Genomic DNA, 23,107 nt, shown 5'->3' on the forward strand with positions numbered 1-23,107 from the left:
TGCAAACAGAAACACTTAATGCTGAGTACCCAGGCTCTGTACTGTCTGGCCAACTGAGATGACACTGCCAAAAACAGCTACAAAAGTACATAGCCTCTGGTATAACCCTTCCAGCAAAATGGATGACATATGCCCTGGCTTCCCTCCCAAACTTAGTTCGATTCTGTATTAAAATTTCTCCGCCATCTAAATCATAAATGACACCTAGGTGTAAGAAGAACTGGAAAGTAGTTTGTAGTAGAGAGGAGGAGGTGGGAAAGGATTTTGCACAAGTCTTCAGTTTCTAGTGTAAGGAACATCCTTGAACCTGACCTTCCCTTTTCACTTCTAGAAACTGATTGTCGACTTTACTATTTGTGATAAAACACAAATAGGGAGTGGGGTATAGAATAAAATAGAACAGAACAGAACAGAACAGAAAAGACAGTCAAGAAAGAAAACCTTATAAAAATGGAAAATTGTGGCCAGAGTGATAGTACAGTGGGTAGGGTGTTTGCCTTGCACACAGTCGACCCAGGTTCCATCCCCGGCATCCCATATGGTCTCCCAAGCACCACCAGGAATAATTCCCAAGCGCAGAGCCAGGAGTAATCCCTGGTATCACTGGGTGTAACCCCCCAAAAAAAATGGAAAGGGAAATTTATTTATTTTCCCGCCATCTCTCCCCTTTCCTTTGTTGCTATTGTTGTGTTGTCTAGGGGGTCACAAACACTTATGTAGCACTTGCAATTTTAGTTTTGCTTACAGGAGAGTCACACATCAGGTTGTGGTGCCTGTCAGGAGACACACTTTAAGTTGTGCACTCATATATATTCTGGTTGTAGTACTCCAGACACAGATGTAGGACTTACATCTGTGCTCACCAGGGGTTGTGCTTTCTTAGAGCGGAGGAGTTGCACATCTATTAACTATGTGGAACCACTATAGGCAACACCCTTTAATGCTTAAACACAAGTGTGCTGTGGTTAGAAATCACTCTGTAGCTACCAGGGATCACAGATAGCTGCGTTTCCAGGATTGCTCCCTGTGCATATGGCAGAACCAGTGATTTAACTTGAGGCCTTATGCTTGTGGTGCAGTCATTCTAAGCTAAGGAGTTATCCCCTGGACCACTATGGACAGAAAGTTCACAACAAAAGACTCAAGAATAGAGAGAAAAGTCTTGTCAACAAACGGTGCTAGGAAAACTGGATAGCCACATGTAAAAGAATTGAACTGGATCATTATCTCACAATATACACAAAAGTTAACTCAAAAAAGTCTTACATGTTAGATCTGAAACCATAAAGTACATTGAATAAAATAGGCAAAATACTCCATGAAAACTGGCTTCAGTGATTTCTTCAGGGATTTGACTCCCTTGACAAAGTAAACAAAAGTAAAAAAAGTAATGGGATTATCACTGTCACTGTTCTCCCATTGTTCATCGATTTGCTCAAGTGGGCCCAGTAACATCTCCATCGTGAGACTTGTTGTTACTGTGTTTTGGCATATTGAATACGTCATGGGTAGCTTGCCAGGCTTTGCTGTGCGGGTGAGATACTTTTGGTAGCTTGCTGGGCTCTCCGAGAGGGGTGGAGGAATTGAACCAGGCTCTGCCGGGCCGGCTACGCGCAAGGCAAACGCCCTACTGCTGTGCTATCACTCCTTAAAAATCTTCTGACACTGGGGAAAAATCACTGAAAAACAAATACTGGAGCTGGAGCGATAGCTCAACGAATCTAGTACATGCTTTGCTTGTAGGAGGCCTGGGTTTCATCCTAGGACCACATGTCTCCCCAATATTGCTGGCAGTGAGTGACTTTCAAGTACAGAGTCAGGAACACACCCTGAGCACCAGTGTGGGCCCCCAAAACAGAGTAAAGATTACATCCTATTCAAGGGGAGAATAAATTACACGCCATACATTGAAAAAGTTAGCATATAAAATATTCATACCATAAAATGTTCTGTAACAACAACAAAAAACTAAACAACGCCATCAAAAACAGAAAGAATAGCTAAACAGCCATTTTTTACCAAAGAAGACAATAAGATGACCAATAAGTAGATGAAAAATGCTCAACATCATTGATTGTCAGGGAAATGAAAATCAAATATCACCTCACACCAGTGAAAATGGCCTCTATTATCAAGGCCCGAAGCAGCAAGTGCTAACGGGAATGTAGAGAAAAGGGAATCCTCAATCACTATTTGTTAAATACAATTAAACTTAGTTTAAAGATTAAGTTACTTGCTTACTATGAAGTGCACTATAACGTACAAATAAATTTAAAGAGAAAAAAATATTGAGTTACATGGACTAAGGAGAGGGGCTGGATAAGTGGTTTATGAGTTCTTTACTTCTGGGAAGACAGGAGGCATTGTCTTCCTGACAACGCCATCCCAATGAGGATTCTGTAACTGCTTTTATCTTTGCTACCTCACCCAGCTAAGATACTTTTGAGATAAACCCACTTTGGAGAATTTTGCTCTGTCAGTCACATAGTTCCTTTCTGATAGGTAAAAGTTTAACCCATTTAGACAAATGTCTATAAATGTTTGCCTTGTTATTCTATGGTTTTTGATTTGAGGCTCACCATCACAAGAACCCAGAAACCAGAAGCTAGCCATTCTTGCTGTTTGTGCTACAAGAGGTTGAGAGGGCCAAGTGGATAATGGTATATTGGCATTTTGGTGCTGAGCACAGTGCCTCCAAGGTACCCTAATCTTGACCCTCAATTTTGAGTCTTTTCCATATGTACTCATTTTCTTTCTTTCTAAGATAAGCATTCAGGAGAAATTTATTATTAACATCTCATTTTTTTTTTGGTACATTTGGAAAAGACCCTGCAAACCTAAAGAAACTCACCCAAGTAGTTTCAGGAAGCATTTTTACATAAGCTTAGCTAATGCAGAGGACACTGGGAAGTAGAAAGCAAAGGTCATTTGGGAAGATTGTCAAAGGAGACACAGTCAAAGTAAAGTCTGCAGATTTAAATTTCCCTAAGGAGATCCTTCTGTCCTGGTCAAGTGATGGTAAAATCCTTAAGTATCAATTCCCAAGGTGAGTGATGGGTGATAGGACCTCCTAGGGGTGTTGGACCAATCCAAGGGGGTGGTAGTGGAACTGGAATGATAGTTTAGCATTGCCGGGTGTGACCCAAAAGAAGAAAAAAACAAAAAAAAACCAAATAACCCCCCCAAAAAACAAGGGGGTAATAATACCCTAGGTTTCAACTGTGGACATCGTTAGCTTAAAGGTGATAGATTTCCAAGGGTCCCTGAGTGACTTTTTTCTTTTTCTTTTCCTGAAAAGCAGAGAGTGATAGGCCTAATAATTTTTGGAACCTCTAAGAAAGGTTTACATGTAAATGATCTTTTTCTTTTTTTTCTTTTTCTTTTCTTTTTTCTTTTATTTTCTTTTTGGGTCACACCCAGAGGTGCTTAGGGGTTACTCCTGGCTCTGCACTCAGGAATTACTCCTGGCTGTGCTTGGGGGACCATATGAGATGCCGGGGATTGAACTCAGGCTGGCCATGTGCAGGGCAAACGCCCTACCTGCTGTGCCATCACTCTAGCCCCATAAATTATCTTTTTAAAAAGCAATCTCCATTCTGTATAAAGGGCCTGCTGTCATGAAATTAACCTTTCAAGAAGCATATATTTTGAGGGTGTCGATTGCCTCGAGCAGGCCCCAGTAACGTCTCTTTCATCCTAGCCCTGAGATTATATTCACGGCTCTTTAGGAGAATGAGACCCATCATTGTTACTGGTATTTGGCATATTTGGTAGGCCACGGGGAGTTTGCCAGACTCTGCCCTGTGGGCAGGCTACATTCGATAGCCTGCAAGTTTGTCCAAAGTAGGAATGAGATAATAAGATGTTCCGGGATCTGGATTTTATAGTCTCTGAGTCTTGGCCGCTGATGGGATTACATGGCGCCAGGGGGCCAGGTGGTGGGTGTGACCCCCGCCTACTGGAATTTGGAGGATCTGGGTGGAAGATGCTCGACTCCAATTCGAGTAGGCTTGGAGGTCTCGGCCCCGGAACCCGCGTGGCTTTGTCCCTCTGCCAGTACCTTCATGTGTGCGGAGAGTGGTCTCAGCATGGTGGTGGCTGGTCCTGGAGGTCTTCGGCTGCCGGAGCCCCGGTCGGGGTGGGGAGGAAAGCTCGACCCGCTCCCCTCCAATTTTGAGGGTGACAAATTATTATTTCCCAACAATTTTGTCTTGGATCTTCTCAAAAGGATATACAGTTATGTCTGTACTCCTTTTTAAAAGAGATCTCTTTCAATTTAATGGTTTTAAATATCATCTAGTGGCTCCCAAATATCACTCTAGCTCAGATTTGTACCTGAATCCCGGTCTCATTTAAACTTTGTATCTTTACTTGGAAGACAAATATATTTCTCAAACTTAACATAACCAAAAATAACCTAAAATGGATTCTCAGCAACTGGCAAGGGGAAATTGAGAATCCACTTTAGGTTAGTGGATTCTAAGCATTCCTAAATTTCCTGGGTTTTCTTTAAAACCAGGGCATCTGGACCTTAAAACAACTGGATAAATTATGCCTCAGACCTGGGGCCAGCTCACTGAACTGGAAGATAACAACATGTTGCACCAAGGCAAATGGTTAAATAAGAAACAGGAAGGTCTTAAATAAGCAGAAGTTTCAAAGGAAGATGACAGTCCCACCAGCCTAATTGGAAATACAGGATGTTAGTCTTATTTTAGCAACAGGAAAGTGCCCTAAATTAACAGAACATCTGTGGGGAACAAAAGACAGTTCTCTAATATGTGTAATAGCAGTATTAGCTTGATTAGAAACACAAAGATTCAATTTACCTTTACGCACAGAGCCTAGACTTTTTCTGCAGGGTGGGGCGGGGGGGGGGAGGTGGATGGATGATGATGGCGCAACCCAGAAGGTACTCAAAGCTTCCTCCTGGTTCCACTCTCTGGTCTCAGTCCTGGCGGAGATTGGAGGTTGTTACTGATTGGACCAGGGTGGGTTTTCTGCAAAGGAAGCGTCCTACCCCTGTTCCATCTCTCTTGCTTCCACAGAGTCTGGATCTTAATTTAGCTCTATGCTAAATTCCTCCCACTAGGGAATTCCTTTCTACCTGCTCTTCAATGAAACTTTTGTTTCAAACTCTGAGTCTGAAATAATTTCATCCCCAAAACACTGAAAAACCTGGGAAGAATCTACCATTGCAGACACCCAATGTTCCTGCATCTTTTCTCTGTTCTTGCCCTGCTGTCTGCCAATGTCAGTAAATGGTAAATCTAATCTATTTGTTCCAGTCAAAAAATTGATAGTGGAAAATTACTGATAACTTACAGAGGTTCTCAGTTCTTAAAGCAGAGAATGAGAAAGAAAGGAAAAGCTACCTTATAAATAAAGCAGAACTAGACTACTCTAAATTTGGAACTGGATAAAGAATCTGTGAAGAATAGGCCTGTGTTCCTTTGAGGCTGACTGTCGCATGAGGTTCTCTTAAAATAACCTCAGCCTGGCATCACTGGATGGCTACGTGCAAAAAAATGGGCTCAGAACTCTGCCTAACACCATGTACAAAAGTAAGATCAAAATGGATTAAAGACCTCAACATCAGACCAGAAACCATAAGGTACATGGAAGACAAAGTTGGCAAAACCCTCCATGACATTGAAGCTAATGGTATCTTCAAAGATGCCACGCCACTGGCCGACCAAGTGAAAACAGAGATAGATAAATGGGACTATCTTAAACTAAGAAGCTTCTGCACCTCCAAAGAAACAGTGACCAAAATACAAAGACAGTCTACAGAATGGGAAAGGATATTAGCCGAATACACATCTGACAAGGGGTTGATATCCAGGATATACAAAATACTGGTTGAACTCCACAAGAAGAAAACATCCAACCCCATCCAAAAATGGGGCAATGAAATGAACAGAAACTTTCTCAAAGAAGAAATCCGAATGGCAAAAAAGCACATGAGAAAATGCTCTACATCATTAAGCATCAGGGAGATGCAGATCAAAACCACAATGAGATACCATCTCACACCTCAGAGACTGGCCCACATTCAAAAGAACAAAAGCAACCGATGCTGGCGCGGATGTGGCGAGAAAGGGACACTCCTTCACTGTTGGTGGGAATGTCGACTGGTTCAGCCCTTCTGGAAAACAGTATGGACGATTCTCAAAAAATTAGAAATTGAGCTCCCATTTGACCCAGCAATAGCACTCCTGGGAATATATCCCAGAAAGGCAAAAATGTATAGTCGAAGTGACATCTGCACTGGTTTGTTCATTGCAGCACTCTTTACAATAGCCAGAAACTGGAAAAACCTGAATGCCCAAGAACAGATGACTGGTTAAAGAAACTTTGGTACATTGACACAATGGAGTACTATGTAGCTGTTAGAAAAGATGAAGTCATGAAATTTACATACAAGTGGTACAACATGGAAAGTATCATGCTAAATGAAATGAGTCAGAAAGAGAGGGATAGACATAGAAAGTTTGCATTCATCTGGGGGATATAAAGTAACAAAGTATGAGATTAATACCCAAGAATAGCTGAGATCAGCACCAGGAGGATTACTCCATAGCTTAGAGGCCAGCCGGGTATTCTAGGGGAAAGGGCAGCTCAGATAGAGAAGGGAGCACCAAATAAAGTGTGTTTGGAGGATCCTCCCAGGAGGGGAGATGCATGTCGAAAGTGGACTATGGACCGAACATGTTTGCCACTCAATGCCTCTTTTGCAGACCACAACACCCAAAAGGAGAGAGAGAACACAAGGGAATGCCCTGCCACAGAGGCAGGGGGGAATGGGGGAATGGGGGTGGGGGGGATATTATCCATGGTGGTGGAAAATGGGCACTGGTGGAGGGATGGGTATTTGATCATTGTATAATCGAAACCCAAGCACAAAAAATTGTAGATCTACAACTGTGCCTCATAGTGTTTCACTAATAATAAAAAAAATAAAACATAAAAAAAAATAACCTCAGCCTGGGGCCAAAGATAGTAGAGCAGGCTAGTGCTTGCCTTGCTTGCGCTGGCCTCGGTTCCATCTCTGGCACCCCACATGGTCTCCAGAGCTCACCAAGAGGAAATTTTGAGCAGAACTGGTGTAGCCTTCAAAATAAGCAAAAATAGTAACCTCAGTGTCCATCAAGTCAAACTAGAAGGGAAGGAATGGAGTGAACAACAACAACAACAAAAAAAAGTCACAAATCCCTGTAGTTTAGATCCCTCTACAGAAAAAAAAGAAGACTGGAACATTCAACAGCTAAGAAGCTTGGCTTCTAGAACAGAGAACAGTCTTCCCAGTTCCTGAGATAATTGACAATGCTAATGCCAGCCCCTACACAGATACATTGTATCACTATCATCCCATTGTTCATTGATTTACTGCAGCAGGTGATTCCTTCCAGCACTGAGATTTAGCAGCCTCTCCTTACTCATCTTTCCCGACACTGCCATACTGGAGGCTCTTTCAGGGTCGGGCGAATGAGGCCCCTTATTGTTACTGTTTTTGGCATATTGAATACGCCATGGTTAGCTTGCCAGGCTGTGCTGTGCAGGCGGGATACTCTCGGTAGCTTGCCAGACACTCTGAGAGGGACGGAGAATACAAGCAAGTATGTTAAAACCAAACACATGGGTGCTGCTTTTGGTACATCAGTGGGCTAGTCTTTAAGAGGTCACCTTATATAGTTCCCTATATAGTTTGTATGTATAGACTATGTCCCCTGACATAGTCTGTTATAATACAAAACTTAGGATACAACATGATCGACACAACAGACAATGCAACACACGCAAAACAATAAAAACAAAACAACACAATGCGGGTAGGAAGACAGAGGTTAAGATGCTTGCTTTGCACACAGCTGGCCCTGGTTCGATCCCTAGCATCACCTATGGACCCTTCCAAGCACCACCTGGCATGATCCTGGGAACAGAGCCATGAGTAGGCCCTGAGCACTGCCAGCTGCAGCTCCAAAACCAAAAATTCAACACAACAATCCCAACAATCGACATATATAGAAACAAGACTATGTCTACATAGCTGATTAAATAAAAAAAAAACTTTGAAAGTCAAAGTAGATTTTTTTCTCTCACACACAATACTGCCAGTGTCACAAAATTCCAGTGGTTCTATATTTAAACTATGTCCAGGGGAGCCAGGTGATGGCTGAATGGCTAATGTGCTTGCCTTGAAGCTTTAAATTGCAAGTTGAATCCCTAGAGCCAATCATAGACACTGAGTGTGATCCTGGTAGCTCTGTTGCTTGTGCAGTTCCACTCTCTGATCTCTACCACCATAATTGCTCTCTGATCACACTGCAGACCAGTGTAAGCAGGGCACAGACCCTGGCGAGCACCACTAAGAAGACATGGCAGTCTGGGGCAGAAGTGATACTACAGCAGGTTGGGCACTTGCCTTGCAGACATTAACTCCAGGTTCAATCACTGGCACCCCAGATGCTCCCCTTAACACTGCCACGAGTGATCCCTGAGTGTAGAGCCAGGAGGAAACATTGCTGGGTGTGGCCCCAAAACAGAAGCAGAATACTGGAGTTGGCTTAGTATAGGCACATGCCTTAAGCCCTATACTGTCTCTCCAGTCCATGGAGTGCATGCAGGCAAGAGTCCCGCATTCATTCCCTAGCACCGTAAGAACTGCCAGGAGTAACTCATGAACATTGCCGGGTCTGATCTAAAAAGAAAAGAAAAAAGAATGCAACATGGGACCCTTGCTGAGCATATGTGTGTTCCATAAGTAAAGTGTGCACTGTGTGGCAAGCACAACAACAAGGGTGATTGTTGAGAACCGCAACTGAAGAGTACAATCCCCAGAGTATCATGGCTGAGTGTGCATGCACCGTAACTGCAGTGTGGGTCCTGATGAGCAACACAATCAAGCCTGTGTATAACCTCTGGCCATGAGAACATTGTCCATACAGGGGAGGGAAAGGAGGAAAGACTAAGTGGAACAAAAGAGATCCAAAACAGAACCAGCGTCTATTCAAGTTTCACCATATCTACCATCATCTGCTTCTGTTTCCCCCGCTGGTAACTTCCCCAGTTTGAAGTCACCATCAAATTTCAGTGCCCTATTGCATACTCATAACTTATCTCCCTGTTCTGGCTATAGTCTCTGGCCCACATAAGTTGATTTTTTAAAAACCTTAAAAATTTATTTGTGGGGAAAGTGTTGGGTACCACATCCTGCTGAGCTCAGGGGCTATTCCTGGACTTGTACTCATGAGGGACCCCTGCTGGTGATCAGGGGACCATGTTCAGTGTCAGGGTTGGCTGTAAGCGAGACAAGCAGCAAGCACTGGAAGGAAACTGGGGACATTAGTGGTGGGAAATGTACACTGGTGAAGGTGAAGGGACAGGTGTTGGAACATTGTATGACAGAAACCCAATCATGAACAACTTTATAACTGTGCATCTTGCGGTGATTCAATAAAATAAAAAGATACTTTACTAAAGAACATCAGATTTAGATAAACTAGGAAATTATGAAACATACCTTGGGCATACAAGAAAAAAGTCATTTCAGACTAGAATTTGAATTTAAAAAGCAGCATAAGAGAGGCTGGAGCAATAGCACAGTGGGTAGGATGTTTTCCTTGCACATGGTAGACCCAGGTTGGATTCTCAGCATCTTTAAGCACTGCCAGGAGTAATTCCTGAGTGCATGAGCCAGGAGTAACTCCTGTTTTGGTGTGACCCAAAACTAACAAACAAACAAAAAGCAGCATAAGAGCAAATATACTTGAGATGTGCTTTAGAAGAAATAAAATGTAAAATGAAAGGTTATTTTATAACACAAGAAATCTAAGAATATTTCATGAATCTAAAATACATAAAATAGGAGCTTTAAATATAAATGCAAAGTAAAGGAAGATAAGAAAAACTTAGAGCTTTAATTTAGGAAAATATTCTAGAAATACAAAAGATTTAAGGTAGCGTTTTTCCAAGAGTTTACCAGAGCACACTGGCTCAGTGTTCAGTATCAAGACCTACTTTGGGCTGCAGGATGCAGCTCAGTGGCGGAGCAATACCATATCTGTGTGAGCCCTGGAGTCTATCTTTAGAACCATGGACTCAGGAGCACTGTGTGAACACCCTAGAACCACCACCACCAAATATATATTCTACTAAGTTACATGGAAAACAAAAAAGACTTTAGGCACCTAGGCAAAGAGAGCAAGTGATTTATTATGGAAATCAACCTACTGATTTATCATTAGACTTTTTGTTTGTTTTTATTTTGGGACCACACCTAGCTATGCTCAGGGCTTACTTACTCTTGGCTCTGTGCTTAGGGATCGCTCCTGGCTGGGCTCAGGGAGACTATATGGGGTGTTGGGGGTTGAACCCAGGTTGGTTGTAACAAGACAAATTCCCTGCCTGCTATACTGTCACTCCAGCCCCTCATCAGACTTTTCTAATAGCAGAAAATCAACAAGAAGATTTTTTGATAGTATCTCTAGCGTATGCGAAGGGAAAAGTAAGCATCAGTGACTTTATCTGGTACTACTTTCAAAAGGCACACGTTTATTCTCCGTTCAGAACTAGAAAATTTTGTTCCCATAAGCCTGGTCTAGGGAAAATAAACAAACAATTTTCAGGAAAGCAAACTGATTAAGAGAGACATCAATATAAGGAGCTGCAGGGATAGAGTCAAATTGTTAGAAGTAACGGTCTAATTTCCAAACAGGTGAAAGACTGCACTGTTGAAAGAAATTGAGTTCTTGGACAATCAAAACAATACTGAGTTCTAGTGTTTTGGATTACGGCAGCTAGTCCAGTGGATTCTCCTTTCCACAGAATAATGCTGCTATCCAGCCATAGACTGCAGGCAGAGACTATGCAGTAGAATTTCTTTCTTTTTCTTTTTCTTGTGTGTGTGTGTGAGTGGGACAGAAACAGAGAAAGAGAGAGAGGGAGAGAGGAAGAAAGGGAGAGAGAGAAAAAGAGAGAGGGAGGGAGGGAGTGTTTGTCATTGTGTTTGGGCTATACATTGCAGTACTCAGGGCTTCCACTTGGCTCTGCACTCGGGTATTACTCCTGGTGGGGCTTGGGGGAAAATATCGAGTGCCTGGGATGGAGCCAGGATTGTTTCTGGGTGTAGGGTTAGCACGTCCCCACTGTACTATTGCTCCAACCCTGTAAAATAGATTTCTGCAAGAATAGGAGTTGGGAGTGGCACAGACATAGAGTGGCAGTATGGAGCTTTCCCTCTCGACTGTTCCCCTTCAACATCCCACTGTGGTAAACAATTTGAGGTTTTCAATTTCCTCATTACCCTCACCAGTGCTTCCACCCCACCAGCAACTTCCCCCCCCCCCTGCCACACCCCCCAAGCCCTCCTCGCCTGCTCCATAACTCCATAGAAAAAAAAGAGAATCCCAACACTACAGCCACAGTGCCACCTGCAGGAACATAAAAGAAGCTAATCCAAATGTATAAGTAGAAACTTTCTCCAGGCAACCTCTGCAGAAATAAGACAGACGATCTCAAAGACAATGACAACAGTGCAAAGGGCAAGCTTAATGCCAGAACTGGAGACGATATGTGCTGAAAAGATAATACAAGGAGTAAAGTGTTTGCCTTGCATGCAGCTGACCCTGGTTCAATCCTTGGTACTGTAAGTGGTTCTCCAAACACTGCCAGGAATGAGGCCTAAGCACAGAAACACAGAGCCAGAAGTAAGCCCTGAGCTCAGCGAAATGTGACTCAAAAATCCAAAACCAAACAAACGAAAAAATAGGAGAAGGTAATGAAAAAGAAAGAAAATGAGCTATCATAGTAAAGAACAGCAAATTGGAGGATATCAACCAAATGTGTGTGTATGTGTATAAAATACATTTGTGTGTTTGTCTATATGAAGAGCTACAGAGTTATATGAGGACAAGAAGTACTACACCAAGAACATTTATGATATTTGAAAGAGATGCTATCTGACATAAAAAGCATATCAAGGCGCTGGAGCAATAGCACACCGGGTAGGGTGTTTGCCTTGCACACAGCCGACCCGGGTTCGATTCCCAGCATCCTGTATGGTCCCCTGAGCACCGCCAGGGGTGATTTCTGAGTGCAGAACCAGTAGTAACCCCAGTGCATCGCCAAGTATGACCCCAAAAAAAGCAAAAAAACCCAAAAGCTTATCAAGTAAACCCAATCTTAAAGAAAAAAGATCAGAAATTGAAAAAAAAAAGAGTAATGACACAAAAGGAAGGAGAGTAACATGATTTTGAATAAATGAAGAAATTTATGAGAAATATTATATTCCATTATAATAGTAAATATCAAAATTGTGGGACTATCAGAGGTGGAGGGAAGAAAGGCTAACATACTCAAAGAAATCACTGTCACTGTCACTGTCCTCCCATTGTTCATCGATTTGCTCAAGTGGGCCCAGTAACATTGTGAGACTTGTTGTTACTGTGTTTGGCATATCGAATATGTCACAGGTAGCTTGCCAGGCTCTCCGAGAGGGGCAGAGGAGGGCTGACCCAAGTTCAATTCCTCCACTTCTCTCGGAGAGCTCAGCAAGCTACTGAGAGTATCTCGCCCAAATGGCAAAAGCCTGGCAAGCTACCCGTGACATATTCGATATGCCAAACACAGTAACAACAAGTCTCACAATGTTACTGGGCCCTCCGGAGCAAACCGATGAACAACGGGAGGATAGTGTTACTCAAAGAAATATAACCAAGAATTTACCAAACTTAAGGAAAGAACTAATCATATTTGTTCAGAAAGTTGGGAGAACAACCACATTTTTTTAATCCAACATTATTTACTAAGACAAATCATTATTATATTAAAGGCAAATTGGGAGAAGGAAAACGGTACCATGCAAAGGCACCTCTGGCTTTCATCAGAGTTCTTATCAGAACCAACTATTGAACGATGTATTCACATTATTGATAAACAACTCTTTCCTAGAATTACTTTTTGTGACTCTTAGTAATTTAACGAAAACCTCCTGGTTAGGTGGGAAAGCAAAGAGCATTTACATGTCAGATATGACTGAATGCATTTTAAAGGGTTGTGCAGCATTTGTGTTTTATATTTTGTTTTTGGATTATACCCAGCAGTGCTTGGGGCTTACTCCTGGCTCTGCGCTCAGGGACCACTTTTGGTGGGAGTTGGGGGACCATATGTGTTGCCAGGGACTGAACCAGGTGAGCCACAGGCAAGGCAAGTGCCCTATGTGCTGTATTATCTCTCCAACACCAGCATGTATTTTAACAGAAAGGTGGAGATGTATTTCCTTCTTGATAATAAGTCAGGATTAAAAACCAGTAACTACTGCTAATAAAATAGGCTCAACAATATTACTATTACTACTAATTTCTATATGAAATGTAATAAAATAAAAAACAAGTAGACTCTTCAAACAAGTATAAATTAAGTTAGTAAACAGGCTTAACACTCAATGAAATGCGATTATGACATTAGAGAAAAACTTCACAGAGTTTTAATAAACCATCAGAAGGTTAACGTACTCACTCACATTTTTGCATACACCTTTCATGAAACTCAGGGGGTGCACACACAAACACATGGACAAATGAGCAAAAAAAAAAAATCATTATTTACCTTCCCAACACAAGTGTGCAGAGTACCCAGGTTAGTTTCTCCATCTATACCCAAGGCCTGACTTTAGGGCCATGCCATTATCACACTACATATGAGCTTCCCTGCCTTTCACCATTTCTACCCTCTATCTAGGTCTACTTAAATACCTTCAAAATTCCAGGGAGTGCTCAGGTTTACAGATTGCAGCATCTTCATGTCAAGATAGCGGGGGGAAAAAAGAAAAGGAAAACAGTGAGGCTCTAGAGCAGGCTGAGGGTTTCTGATGACAGAGTAGAGGAATCCCTGTAGCCAGTCCTCTGCCCAGTCCCGCGTACCTTCAGAACAGAGGACTTAAGAAACCCTAGGCCCCCATTTAGAATTCTGGTTATGTTTTCAATACGAGGATCATGAGACAGCTGATCAGAACTATCAAAGACCAGACGTGTTGAAAGAAAGGGATTCTGTCTTGGGGCCTGTAAAACAAGAGGCAGAAGAATTCATGAGGCTGGTTGTCAGTATCCATTCCCCACCATGTGGACCCCCTTCCACTTATGCCACCCACCACCTCACCTGTAGGATGTTGGCCACAAAAGAGGTGATCTCTTTCTGTATGGTAGACACAAGGCTCTGACAAATCATGTAGTCTACGAGGCGGGCCAGTTGCCCCAGATGCAGCAACCAGGTCTCTGCCTGCTTCAGCTTATGCTCCAGCTGTTGGTTTTGTACTCTCTGAAGGTATACGGAGCCCTGGCCTTTCCTGATTCTCTTGCTGTTTCGTACTCGCTCCTGCAAGCCCTGGTGCATTTTATAGGTATCCTTGTGAATCTGTCAGCAGAGAGTAGAACATTCAGTAGAGAGGATGTGGACAGGCAGAGATCAATCCAGCTACTCATTGTTCTGTGAAAAATTCTCAGGTCTTGGAGCCTGAAACTAAGAACCTAGATAAACACAAAGGTGTGTGTGTGTGTGTGTGTGTGTGTGTGTGTGTGTGTGTGTGCATATGTGGGTGTGGGTGTGTGAGTGCACATGCTATTTTTCAGTAGAGATTAGCTCTTGAATTCTTTAATCGGTGATGGAGAACACACATTAACAGGTCACAACAAGTTCATTTCATAGACCAAACCCATGTACTTAAATCCTGCTGGGTGGGATTCAAAATTTGTACCTGGCTAGACAAGAGATTCATGAATTACATTTCAGACATAGAAAATGACAAATTGGATAAGAGTGACTCCACAATAATTCCAGATATGAACCATTAGACCTAGGTGATAATGCCTTATGTTATAGTAGAGGCATGAGTATGGTAAAAATTTCTACTGGGGGACAGAGAATATGAGGGGAGGCCTGCAATCCTCTCCATAGGTTACTTTCAGATCTGAGAGGTTCCTCAGCCTACAAAGGCTTTTGAATTGCTACTTCTCTGGGCTTGGCCTGCTGAGGAACAGAGGGGATATAGAAAAAGCATTTTTCCTTGTTGCTCTTCTGTCCTTTTGATGTTCAGCAGATCTGTGATTAGAACTAACTGGTGCCTATAATTATTTTTCTGCTAACCCTGAGTTCAAGTTCCAGCTGTCTTAGACCCAGACATGAAACAACTGAGGCCTACATCAGAGCAAACACTATTATGTCCTTAGATATATGGGCTGTCCTCTTCATGCTTCAACAAAGCTCTTGTCACCTTGCATTTTCTGCTCAATGGCACTTCATCTAGAGCATCATCATTTATTGTTATTTGTGTACTTGTCCATTGCCCTCCAAATGGCTTGAGAAAAGGGCCTCTTTCATACCCAATTTCATTTATCTATTCCTTAATAGTGCATGGCATATGCAGTTCCATAGCAGATGTAAAAAACATATCACTTTACATTGAAAAAGTATACTGAATACAACAGGTAAAGTGCTTTATAAAAAGTACAGATGAAAAGCTAGAGAGATAGTTGGTAGGGCATTTGTCTTGCAAGTGAGTGACCTAGTTTTGATCCCTGGCATCCCATCTGGTCCCCCATGCACTGCCAGGTATATTTCCTCAGTGCAGAGCCAGGAGTAATTCCTGAGCATCGCCGGGAGTGGTCACAAAACAAAACAAAACAAAAAAGTATAGATGAACCAATAAATCTGTTCTTTTTCGGGGGAGGGAAATGGATCATAATACCCAGCAGTGCTCAGGGATACTCCAGGTGCAGTGTTCCCTGGGAGCCACTCCTGGAAGTGCTTGAGGGAACATGTGGTGCCTGGGATTAAACCAATGGCTCCCATACACAAAACATGTTCTCCAGCCCTTTGGATACCTTCCAGGCCTATGAAATATGTTACTGATTCTAAATGAGTAGGCTGTAAAATCTTGCACATGACTGACCTGGGTTTGATCCTCAGTACTCCATATGGTTCCCTGAGCCCCACTTGGAATATTCCATGAGTGCAGCTATAGGAGTAAGCCCTGATCACAGCTGGCTATGGACCCCCTTCAAAAAAAAATACAGAGGGTGGAAAGAATAAAAGAAGACAAAGGAAACTAGAAAAGTGGTAGATTTCTTATTCTGTTTTAGAAAAAGATATGAACACAAGTTCACTGTTTTTCAAGGAATAGGTGTAGAACTTTCAAGTGCTCCTTCCACCTATATATATAGTCCCTGAATCAAATGGAGATTTGAACGCTATTCTTGCTCTCACTGCAATCAAGATGCCAAGAAAGATTCTTTTTTATTGCAACAGCTGGAATGACAATGCTTGGTTTTTTAGTGCACCAGGTGGTGGGCCCTTGTTTGGCTTTATTTAAAATGATTTCACAATTAAAAATTATATTTAAAAAAGAAGTAAGTTAAGAAGGGATAGAGGAAGGAAATGAGTTTATCGTATAATTCAAAGGTTATCTAACACTGACAATTCACCATTCTAACAGATAAAAGAAGAAAAACATCATGATAACCTATGTAGAATTAGAAAATTATCACTGGATAAAATTCAGCACCAATTCATGGTAAAAGATCTTAGCATACTGGGAGAAATTATTTGCCCACCACTCATCTGATAAATTGGTAAATCTCAAAAGTATATAAAGCACTGATAGAAACATACCTCCCTCAAAAATCCAACCCCACAAAAAAATGAGAAGTGATAAACAAAAAATTCCTCAAAGAAAACATACAGATGGTCAAAAAGCATATGAAAAAAATGCTCTGCATCACTAATCATCAGGTAAATGCAAATCAAAATAACAATGAGATATCAACTCACACTACAGAGACTGACACAGTTAAAAAAAAAACTCACAAGAACAACCAGTAATGGTGTGGATACAAGGAAAAAGGAATCTTCATTCACTGCTGGTAGGAATGCTGACTGGACCATCCTTTCTGGAGAACAATATGGTAATCCTTAAAAAACTAGGAATTGAGGTCCCATTTGACCCAGCAATTCTACTTCTTGGAACTCCCAGAATGACCACCAACTGGGAGCTCAAGAGCCCAAAAACGAAACGGAGAAAAGACATTTCATCCCTATGTTCCTTGCAGCATTACCCACAATAGCTAAAATCTGGAAACAACCCAAGTACCCAAGTGTCCAAGAATCAATGACTGGATAAAGAAATTATGGTATATAAACACAGTGGAATATGTCAGTCATAAGAAAATATAAAATCATTCAATTTGCTGCTTCATGGATGGATGGGGAAAATGCCATGCTGAGTGAAATGAGTCAGAGGGAGAGAGACTTGACACAGAATGATCTCTCTCATATGTGGGATATAATGAAACATAATGGTGGAATAATGAATGCCCAAAGGCAATGTTAACACTGAACATGAGAACTGGTCCTTAGGAGGGAACATGCCACTTGGTGGGGGAGTTGGGGCGTAGACAGAGAAGGAACTTCAGCTATGGTGGAGGTTAAGTATTCAGCTGGGAGAAGGAGGTAGTACTGAAAGGTGGCAAAGTGTTAGGTATGAAACCCTATCAGCAAACGTACTGTAAAGTATTGTAAAGCACAGCGCCAAAAATTATTTTTTAAAAAAAAGCACCTCTCATAAAGGCAGATTGGTGGGTGGGAAACAAATGGGGCTTGTATAGGGGGGAACATTGATAGAAGAAAGTGGACACCTGTAAAAGGTTTGGTGCGGAAACATTGTATGCCAGAAATCTAATTATGAGTAACTTTATTAATCAGAATTATTAAGTAAAATTTTAAAATTAAAAAAAAGAGACCTTAGGAAACTAGGAATTGGTTGACACTTCTTTAAAAAGCTGATATGGGATAGGCCTGGAGAAATGATACAGTGCTCAGAGTGTTTGCCTTGCAGGCAACCAACCCAAATTTAATCCATGACACCAAATATTATCAGCTAAGTTCCACCAGGTGTGATCTCCGAGCACAGAGCCAGGAGTAAGCCCTGAAAGCTGCTGGATATGACCTAAAAACAAAATAAAACAAGAAAAAGAAGTAGATACAGGATATTTAGCAAAGAAAATTTAACATCATTGTTATTTAACAATGACCTAATTATGATGAAGGAGAAATCGAAAAGTTCTACATGGAGCTGGAGAAGTTCTATAAAGAAGACCACACCTTCTACAAGATCATTGTCGGTGATTTTAATACCAAGATAGAACCGAGAATATCAGCTAAAGAACTCCACATCAAGACCCATGGCCTAGAATGGAATGAACAGGGTGAGAGACTGAGTTCATCATGTCGACCAAGACCATCCCTCACAGTTTCAGAAGGCCGAATCTAAACATTGGACCAATCGACAGTTTTGCCTAACCAATGTCGCTGTTGTCCCAAAATTCCAAACGGGATGGGACCACCGTCTCCTTCATGCAAATTTCTATTCATGGAGCTGGGACAAAGGGCTGCAAAGTTTAAGAAGAGAACTCCCAGAACGACCACCAACTGGGAGCTCATTGGCACTATTGTGGCAACATGGGAAGATGCCGTCGTCATTGACAACATTGACGAAGAATACGATTGACTGGTTCAGCACCTCCATGATTGTGCAAGGAATGCCGAGTAAGAGATAGATACAAAAAGACGCCTGTCATCGAAAACTCTTGAGCTCATTTGCCAACGTGACTTGGCACAAGCTTCAGGCAACCGCAAGCCGTCCGAGCTTGAGAAGCAGTGCAGAGAAGCGATAAAGGAAGGCCTCAAAGAGAGAAGAGTAGCAGTGCTGGCAGATGCAGCAGAAGCCAGGAAAAACATTCGCAACGCCCGCCTGTCCTTCGCCAACTACAAGACCAAGATGACTGCCCTCTGATGTCCTGATGGATCTATCACATCTTCCAGAAGGGCAATGGAGAAGATTACCCATGACTTCTACTCAGATCTCTTCGATAGCCACATTCACCTGCCCACATACCAGATTCCACAGGATGGATATGTCGTTCCCAATGTTCTCCCTTCCGAATTCTGACACGCCATTTCATTGGTAAAGAAGCGAACAGCACCCGGCCCAGACAAGGTCAGACCGGAACACCTGAAGAACCTGCCATCAGTACTCATAAATACACTGGCTCGGCTCTTCACATGCTACCTGTATGAATGCAAGATTCCATCCCAATGAAAAACCAGCAGGACAATACTATTGTAGAAGAAGGGAGACATCCACAACATTGGCAACTATCACCCGATCTGCCTGTTGTCTGTCATCTACAAGTTGTTCACTCGAGTCATTCTGAATAGGATTGGCAGAACACTAGATGAAGGACAATCATGCAAGCAAGCCAGGTTTCGAAAAGGCGCCCGCTCAAGCAAATTGATGAGTAACAGGATGTCAAATGATCAAGTGATCAAGCTATTTAACATTTCAAATTTACTTTATTCAGTAATGTCATTCCTTATTGGGCAGCACCACAAGTTTGGTCCTGTGGTAATTCAGTTATCAACTATAATGATTACTTTGCCTCCCCTTCGCAGCCTCCTCTTTTGTTGGGTTTCATGCCAGCTGAAACTAATTCTACCCTATTCCAGGTAGCAGCACTGAAAGTGCCTCCATGTGCCACATTTGCTTGTCTTTTCATCCTTTCTATAGTGCTATTTTAAAAAACATTTAATATAAACAAATATAAAATTTTAAAGATTTATCATTCTTTTATTTTTTCTTTTTTGGTCACATCTGGTAATGCACAGGGGATACTCCTTGGCTTTGCACTCAGAAATTACTCCTGGCGGTGTTCAGGGGACAATATGGGATGCTGGGAATCAAACCTGGGTCAGCCACATGCAAGGCAAATGCCCTACTCGCTATACTATCACTCCAGCCCCAGACTTAGCATTCTTAAATTTTTTTTTGGTTATTTAACTTTTTTAAAAATTTTTATTAGTGAGACACCATGAGGTACAGTTGTAAACTCACAAATTTTTGTGCTTGGGTTTCAATTATACAATGATCAAATACCCATCCCTCCAACAGTGCCCATTTCCCACCACCACGGATCCCAGTATCCCTCCCACCCCCCAGACCCCCATCCCACCCTGCCTCTGTGGCAGGGCATACCCTTTTGTTCTCTCTCTCCTTTTGGGTGTTGTGGTTTGCAAAAGAGGCATTGAGTGGCAATCATGTTTGGTCTATAGTCTACTTTCAGCATGCTTCTCCCATGGGAGGATCCTCCCAACACCCTTTATTTGGTGTTCCCTTCTCTATCTAAGCTCCCTTTTCCCCTAGCATGTGTAGCTGGCCTCCAAGCCATGGAGCAAAATTACTGGTACTAATCTCGGCCATTCTTGGGTGTTAGTCTCCTATTTTGTTACTTTATGATCCCCAGATGAGAATTCTTAAATTTTAAGAAATACTGGATGATAAAAAATCACAATGTTCTAAAACCTTCTTAGTTTTTCTTTTACACTATATTTTTTATCCACCATAAACTAATTTTTGTGTATGGTGTAGTAAATATTAGAAAGCAGTGATTTAATGCCATTTAAAGTATAATAGTGACAAAATTATAATAGTGACATTATAATAGTTATAATTGTCACAAAAATCAAATATAAATTTAATATCTGATGAAAATCAAACAGTTGATCTAATTAAAAATTACCAGACCTCTACATAAAATCTTGCTAAGAGGAATCAAAGAAATCAAAATAAATGAAGAGACCCATGTTAAAGGATTAGGAAGCTATCAAGTCTCTCCTAAATTGGCCTATAGATTTAAGGCAAGACAGAAAAAGAATATCCCAAAAAGTTATTTTTTGGAACTTAACCTGATTCTAAACTTTATAAGGAAATTCAAATAACCAAGGCCAGGGATATGACTCAAATTATAAAACACATGTTTTTATGTGTGAGGTCTGGGGTTTGATCCCTGGCACAACTGACACCACGAGGTAGAAACAGAGATTGTAGAATGGGGAGATGGAAGGGGGTAGGAAGATGGGGAGGAGAAGGAGGAGAATAATGAGGAGGGCTAGAGCAATTTTATAGCAAGTCAGGCCCTTTCCTTGCACTCAGCCAACCCAAGTTCAATCCCTGGCACCGCATATAGTTTGCCAAGGGCTTCCAGGACTGATCCCTGAGAACATAGAAAGAAACAGAAATAAGCCCTGAACCCTGTTGGATGTGAGCCAGAATACAAAATGAGAGAGAGAGAGAAGGAGAGAGAGAGAGAGTGTGTGTGTGTGTGTGTGTGAGAGAGAGAGAGAGAGAGAGAGAGAGAGCTAGAGTGGGGATCAAGGGGAGGAGACGATGCTGAATCCTCCTGGGAATAGGAATTCCTTGTAGTCAAAGTCATCTCTGACACTCCACAATTGTGTTCCTAATGATTAATATGACATTAGATTTAAATCATATCTATTTTTAAAAGCCTTATTTAAGTTCTATCTCTCTGCAGGTTCAGTATCATTGCTTTCATACTCTATGGGAATCTCTATCACCAGGGCCAAGGGCAAAAGCCAAGCCCATTAACCTCTAAGTTTTGTACAGCACATAGAAATCAAAACCTCACTCAGACCATATACTTCCTTCATCTCACATCTATTTTTTATAAAATATGTGGGATCCTCTCAGAATTGAACAGTTTGTATATGGTGATTAGCCAGAGACCGCGTGACTTTCCAGCCCCATGGGACAAGCAACAATAATCATGACGGCTTATAAGCAAGAAGTACCTGGTAGAACTATTACCTGGAGGTAGTATGTACAGGAGGTATGTACCACAGATGTAAAGTAGGCATAATTAGGCAGAATTCTTGTTCCTACCAGTCACCATGGCCTGTCAACAATGGTTCAGGATAGGTTCAATGATAAATCCAAGTAGCACAAATCTCAGAATCCCAACTCTCAAATTCCTAAATGCCTCCAACACAAAAAATATATTATAGTCCTTCTCTCTATACAAGGTCAGATACAAGCTCAAGGGAAAGGTTGAGTCTAAACCTCTGTCCACTAAATCACTCAGAGCAAAGACTGCAGAGCTATTTACACCAGACTCAGACTGAAGATGCTTGGCAGGATAATGGCTGAGTCATCTGCAGACTGAAGGCCAGACAGGGCATCTCAGGAGAAGCGTAAACAAGAAGAAGCTGGAACTCTGGAAAGTTCACCCTGGAGAAAGAGTTAAACCAGTGTCTCTTACCAGAAATGAGTGTCTCTTACCAGTTGAAGAATGGATGTGCAGAGGTATAGGCATCGATGGAGAAAATGCAGAGCCTTGTGAGTCTCGTTGACTAGAGCCTGCTTCAAATCTAGCAGCTCATAGCTCCCCTGTGGATCTTTGGGGAGCCAGGATACAGAGTACATCTCCTGCAGAAGCCTGAAAGTAAAAGCTAAATGTTTATACCATGTGAACTTTATGCTGGGAGAGCAGGTCAAATAGACCCCAAAATCTGACTTAGAATCAAGACTACAGAATCTTCTTCCTTGGGATAGGGAAGGCTAAGGGCCCGCAGAGTCTGGATGGATAGTTGACTCTTAAAATCAAAAGTGATGATCTCAGCTCCCCTAGGGGTTTACTTTGCTTCTAATATTCATTCCCACACCACTCATTTTGAGAACTCCATATCTCTAAACATCCTCCAAAAAATGGATAGAGGATCAGAGAGATAGTACAGAGGTTAAGTCATTGCTTTTCAAGCATAAAACCCTGGTTCTATTCCCAGCTCTGCATATGGTCCCCCAAACACTAGCAGGAATAAGCCTTGAGCACAGGACCAGGAGTAAGCCCTGAGACTGTAGAATGTGACCTCAAACCAAAAACCAAAAGAAAAAAATTGTAAGACCCCCTCTCCTGCTCCCAGTGAGATAAGAATGAACAGAATTGGTGTCACTTATTCAGTATCTATTGAGTTTCTTTGAACAAGGAATTTATATTCACTGTCTCGTAATTATAGCTGTGAAGTAGAAATTTTTGTTCTAGTTTTCAGGCCAGGAAACTGAAGCACAATGAGCAAAATCCTTTACTAGGATATAAATAATTAATTTAATATTATAAAATAATAAAATAATAATTTAATGTTATAAAATAATAAATATAATAATTTACTAGGATATAAATTCAGATCTTGGGACCAGAACAATAGT

At 41.7% G+C, this 23,107-nt stretch overlaps 1 protein-coding gene across 1 annotated transcript in view; it reads right to left on the reverse strand.

Annotated features, from left to right (window-relative positions):
* DNHD1 (dynein heavy chain domain 1) overlaps positions 1-23,107 on the reverse strand; it is a 76,427-nt gene that overhangs the window by 38,215 nt on the left and 15,105 nt on the right. Inside the window, exons 6-9 of the mRNA XM_056116366.1 lie at positions 22,184-22,340; positions 14,158-14,412; positions 13,923-14,060; positions 13,755-13,797 (exon numbers count right to left, since the gene is read on the reverse strand). Of these exons, the coding sequence (XP_055972341.1) occupies positions 13,755-13,797; positions 13,923-14,060; positions 14,158-14,412; positions 22,184-22,340 (593 nt within the window). The remainder of the gene's footprint in view (positions 1-13,754; positions 13,798-13,922; positions 14,061-14,157; positions 14,413-22,183; positions 22,341-23,107) is intronic.

The sequence above is a fragment of the Sorex fumeus genome, unplaced genomic scaffold, assembly GCF_029834395.1.
Source record: "Sorex fumeus unplaced genomic scaffold, SorFum_2.1 ptg000030l, whole genome shotgun sequence".
NCBI lineage: Eukaryota > Metazoa > Chordata > Mammalia > Eulipotyphla > Soricidae > Sorex > Sorex fumeus.